Here is a 5,608-nt window from a genome sequence, read left to right as displayed (position 1 = left end):
AACCTGAAATGTAAAGCGCTGAGGAAGGACTTTTAACAACATCCAATCTATTCCTTTAGGCTAGAGGGTATATCGAGTATTTATTTACTTTTAAAGGAAACCACCCTGTTTGACAAGCTGTTGTGTTACACTGAAGGCAGTGCTAACCGTCTTTTTGAGCAAAAAAGATAAATTAGCTGAGATGGGTCTGGAACTGCTGTTGTGGAATCCTTTTTGCTTGAAAACAAATAACAAATACACAGAAGGAGAGGGAAGTGAAGAACAGAGACAGCGATTGCAGCTTCTGTTTCTTCTGCTACTAACTGCCACCTTGCTGCTGCAGAAAGGCTGTCTTACCAGCCACACCACAGTCTAACCAAACTGTACCACTGTCAAGTTAAGACATTGCCTTCTGGGTTGGTTTTTTTGGTTCTATTTTTTTTTTTTTTTATCGGCAGGTTTGCATCAGCGTTGCAACAATTCAGGCTTTGCGACTAAGTCAGGCTCTTATTCAGTAGATGGCAGAGAGCAAAGGAGAAGAAGGGAGTGGAAACTTGAGAAAAGAGATAACAACAAGAACTCACTTCTCATCACACCTTCTAATTAGTCTGCAGGACTTAGCTAGAGCTCATGTGGCCCCAGCAATGTCATCTGGGTCATTTCTTCAGCTCTGTCTGGACAGGCTGTATCTCTCAGCATCTGGATAAGCAAGGAAACAGCTAGTGGGTGAGCCAGGGGGATCAAACTTACTTTCTCCCAGCCATCCATTGTCCTAGCATCAGTGTCAAATTAGAGACCCCAACAAGCAGTGATGGATGGAAAAACCATAAAGAAATAAATAATTCTGTCCTGAAAGCAGGGTTTGAATAATATACAGTAAATGAGTGAGGGGCCACATGCTGAGAAACCAGAATAAATACTGAATACCTAAACAGCTATTAATGAGCATTGCCCATCTGCTATACTGGCTGAGGCAGGGGTCTTGTGAAAAATAATAGCATGTGGCCATGTAATTTAAAAACCCTATCATAATATATGTGCACAGTGAGCTCATATTAAAATTGTCTAGGCAACCTTTGTTCTTACATATCCTTAATTCTGGAGAGCATGGCTCTCCAAATAATTATTAATGATATTTTTCTGTAGGATTTTGGAAGCTCTCTCTATACACCAACTTCATGTCCAGTGCAATATTGGCCTGTATAATGACCAAAGCACTGATTTGGGAGTAGAGGTGAGGGCTTATTCAAGGTTCTGTAGCAGCAAAATTTTAAAATTTTTCTTACTGAATCATTTCTTGGATTCAATGACATCAACTACCAGAAGGAAGCATAAGAGAAGTGGAGAATAGGTGAAATAATTGCAGGTGAATATAAAAGAATAGCACAAAAACACTGGGGCAAAGGAAGAAACAGTAAGGCACAAAATGAGGTTCAGTGGGAGGATACATAAGTGATGACAAGAAAATCATTGTTGTAATGATGCAATAAATGCATTTTTTAAATATTCTTTTGCCATTTTTTCTGTGCCTTGTTAATCATGCCTGATTCAGAACCTCGGGCTTCCTGATTCTGTCCCAGGGAAAAAAGCAGAGGGAAAATATTGAAAGGTGATGCCTAGAAAGCTGGTTTTCATCCCTTTTGCTCCTATTCAAAGAGGGCAACTTTGGATCAACTGCTAATAAAGTCAACTCAGTGGGAAGCACAGGAAAGAACTCAGGCTAGAATAGGAAAAGTGTCGGGAAGAGACAACATAACTGTATTTTCAGATGAAAATGACCAAATAAAATTCATCTTAGAATGCTTTAAAATCTGTTCAATCAATCACAAAGTAATCAGCAACGGGGGAGGTGAAGTAAGGTTCAAGAAGCCCTGAGAATAGTAATCATAGTGCCTATGCTTGAAAAGAGCAGAAGGGTGGAGTTAGGAGTTATTCAGCCAAATCACAGCAAAATACCAGAATAAATAATCAAACTATTTTCAAACAATTTAATCACTGGCAGAATAAAACAAAAGTTGAAAGATGGGCACATCACATTAATAGCAAAAGATTTCCATGAGCGTGACAGAAAACTTGCCATCAGAGATATCCCTTTTTTACAAATGCCTCTTATTTTGATTGCAGACTGCAGCCCCTCTGCCCTATCGATGGTCGATTTGGACCCCGTGGCCAGGACGAAATTCCTCTGCGAGCTCTGCAGTTCAAGCGAGGGCTGCTCCATGAGTTCCGAAAGGGCAATGCCACCAAGGAACAAGTACGACTGCACAATCCGGAAAGGAGGCACCCGAGCACTGCTGGAGATGCTGAACCTTCACCCCGCAGTGGTCAAAGCTTCTCAAGAGATTCACTTCTTTGACAATGATGAGAACTATGCCAAGGGGACTGAGTGGTACCGGAAAAAAATGCCTTTTTCTTACCCTCATCAGATAACAATTGAGAAAAGCCCTGCATATTTTATCACTGAGGAAGTACCTGAAAGGATTTACAAAATGAACTCATCTATCAAATTATTGATCATTGTCAGGGAACCTACCACAAGAGCTATTTCTGATTACACTCAGGTGCTGGAAGGTAAGGAAAGGAAGAACAAAACTTACTACAAATTTGAGAAGCTGGCTATTGATCCTAATACCTGCGAAGTGAACACTAAGTATAAGGCAGTGAGAACCAGCATCTACACAAAACATCTGGAGAGATGGTTAAAATACTTCCCAATCGAGCAGTTTCATATCGTAGATGGAGACCGGCTCATCACAGAACCACTGCCAGAACTCCAGCTGGTCGAGAAGTTCCTAAATCTTCCTCCAAGGATAAGTCAGTACAATTTATACTTCAATGCCACCAGAGGGTTCTACTGCTTGCGATTTAACATTGTCTTTAACAAGTGCCTGGCGGGTAGCAAGGGACGCATCCATCCAGAGGTGGATACCTCTGTCATTACCAAATTGCGCAAGTTCTTTCATCCTTTTAATCAAAAATTTTACCAGATAACTGGGAGGACATTTAACTGGCCCTAAACTAAACTTCATGCAACACTTTCTGTTGTACCTGAGACATGCAATAAATGTCTCTGCTAAAATATGCACTTTTCATAGACGCGGCTATCAAAGTAACCTTTTTTCATGCATACGTGTACATATGCAGTGTGTGACCAAATATACGGTGGGATCAATTTTTTCTACAGAGTAGTAACTAACATAAATTTACTGTCAGCGTAGTTGCATCTTTTAAGATATAATAATAAAGGGAAAGGAGGTATTTAGGGAAATAAAATCAGACACCGTTAAAAGGGTCAGTGTTCCTCTCACTTAGTGAAGTGTTTATGTGACATACTTATTGATCTAAGCAGAACGTTAGTTTATGCCATAAAAATTCATGTCAAAAGTCTGTGAAGCTGTGAGAAAGCATAATCTTCAGGCTATATTTGGTATGTATATTGCTAAAGGAATACTGACACTTTAAACCCAGTGCTGAATTTTTACAACGAGAGTGGATAGTACTATTTTCTTATTATTTGAAATTAATATCTCATACAAATGACATTGTTTCAGAGTTCCTGTGGTGAGTTTGCACTATTGTTTTATTGTATGGACCATAGTGTCACTTGTAGCATGTCAATCATGTGTCAAAAAAAGGTCAAACAATTTTTTCTTCTATGCTTGTGTGTTGACAAAGCTAACCATCGTGTACATAGTGTACAATGTTTGTAAATACTGGTTTCACACTAAGTAATTCTATTTTGTAAACTGAATATGGCTATTTAATTTATTGTGAAAATTAAATTTATTGTGGTATTTAAAAATGGAATGGATTAAAATTACCTATATGTGCAACGGCTTTTCACCTTTGCTTGATGTATATTCAGCGGTCCCTTAGCCCAGGCGGGTCACGCACAAGTGCATGAGAGCAAGGCACACATGTAAACTTGGTTTCTAGACAGCTGAGAAAACTGATACATGCGGTGAAGCTGAGTTTATTAAAAAACTCATCCATCTGGGAATCTGGTGCAATACACACCTCAAAGAACATTATTGGTGTTCTGTTGCAGCACTTTGCTATAATTAATTCAGTTGCAGTAGCCCGTGAGGCTAAAGAATGACTGTAAAAGATTACTGTAACCAGGTATATCAGAAAAGCAGAGCCGACATTAAAACCGAAACACCAGACAGACAAGATTAGAAGAAGAGTTATAGAGTTTTCACCACCAAAAGCTGGTGATGTTTCAGAAGTCAAGGAAAATGGTTGTGATACCTCTGCTTTTCTCTGGTGACATATGCACCTGCTCCAAACCAACCACCACAGTGTTGTTATTACAGATATGAACATATAGCTCATGTTTCCATTCAGTAAGCGACAAGAAAGTAGCTCAGAAAATGAATATTTTTATGCTTTATACACTGTATGGCTCTTAAAGATTCCTAAGCAAAAGAATAAAAGTAATTGAAAAATGTCTTTTAGAATAAGATAAAAGAAAGAAAGGGAAAAAAAACCCCAAAACCAACCACTTTAAAACTAACATCTAACAATTGATGGAGACACAGATTTTGGAAGGTATCCAGAACATCTGAATATTCTAAGCTACGGTAGCCGAGTAGCTGGTAGTTCTGATTATAATAAGATCAAGTTTTCCCTGTGGGCTGTTTATCTTGCTCAGTGATTTGGAAGCATCGTTTTTCTAAATAAGTGATTTTTAAATCTCTTGTGAGAGATTGCTACTTGTCTTGCTGTATCTTTAATCATATGTGCTAGCACTGTGAGCAATGTGCCCTTTCTTCATGCTGCTTCGGAGCCTTGCCAACACGACACGGTAGAGCATATGTGAAATTTTCCGCAGTAGCTACAATACTACTCACTGTTTTCCTGTACAAGAGCCATTTATCCTGCCTACATCCAGGCATAAAGACTGAGACATTTAACTCACCTAATAGTGTTCAAAGAGAAGATTTTATCCAATTTAACATCTTCGCGATCTTCAGGTGAGCAGCCACGTTCCAGACGGCTTTGGGTGATACTTACTGGCTTGGTATAGTCCTGGCTGCAAACTACAACTGAAGGCCAAGGTATATTTTCAATGAAAGGGACAAATTAGGCCAAAGTTACCTCTAAGCATGAAAAATGTATTTGAAATTAATATCTCTCTGCATTGATCAGAAAAATCACAGAGACTGTGATTTAACAGGCACAACTACGCACATTCCTGTGTGTAAGCTGGCTTATCCAGCTTATTATTTGCAATTTTGGAGACACATGGATAAATGTAGGTGATATCTTAGACAAATCTGGTTCAAAAAAGCACAGAGGAATAGTCAGAAATAGCAGGGGAGGAAAGAGGTTTCAGAGGCATTGCAATGCATTAAGAAGCCTAAGAGCAGGAGACTGATTTGCTTTCACTGAGCCTTCAGTGCAATGTCCTCAAGTCTTTTTGATGTTACCTACTGAAGAGAAAATTTCAAAACTGATTCTTAATACATAGATCCAACGCACCACCCAAAGCACACTCCTAGGTTAATGGGGATTTTGCTGCAGTTATCATGACTGGTTTGAGAAGTTCTGACCTTATGGTATTTACCTCTTCAGGAGCAATTTGTGAATAATTCATTTCAGCCTCTTTCCTTTGCTTCCCAAATCC

The 5,608-nt window shown here is 39.1% G+C and overlaps 1 protein-coding gene across 1 annotated transcript in view; it reads left to right on the top strand.

Annotated features, from left to right (window-relative positions):
• The window catches only part of HS3ST5 (heparan sulfate-glucosamine 3-sulfotransferase 5), a 5,560-nt gene extending 2,564 nt beyond the window's left edge, over positions 1 to 2,996 (top strand). The window contains 2 exon segments of the mRNA XM_009645213.2: positions 2,104 to 2,244; positions 2,246 to 2,996. Of these exon segments, the coding sequence (XP_009643508.2) occupies positions 2,104 to 2,244; positions 2,246 to 2,996 (892 nt within the window).
• The last annotated feature ends 2,612 nt before the right edge of the window (positions 2,997 to 5,608 follow it).

This window comes from Egretta garzetta, unplaced genomic scaffold, assembly GCF_000687185.1.
Source record: "Egretta garzetta isolate BGI_Z169 unplaced genomic scaffold, ASM68718v1 scaffold18, whole genome shotgun sequence".
Taxonomy (NCBI): domain Eukaryota; kingdom Metazoa; phylum Chordata; class Aves; order Pelecaniformes; family Ardeidae; genus Egretta; species Egretta garzetta.
Note: the sequence above shows the minus strand (reverse complement) of the source record. Positions and strands in the feature narration are given on the sequence as shown.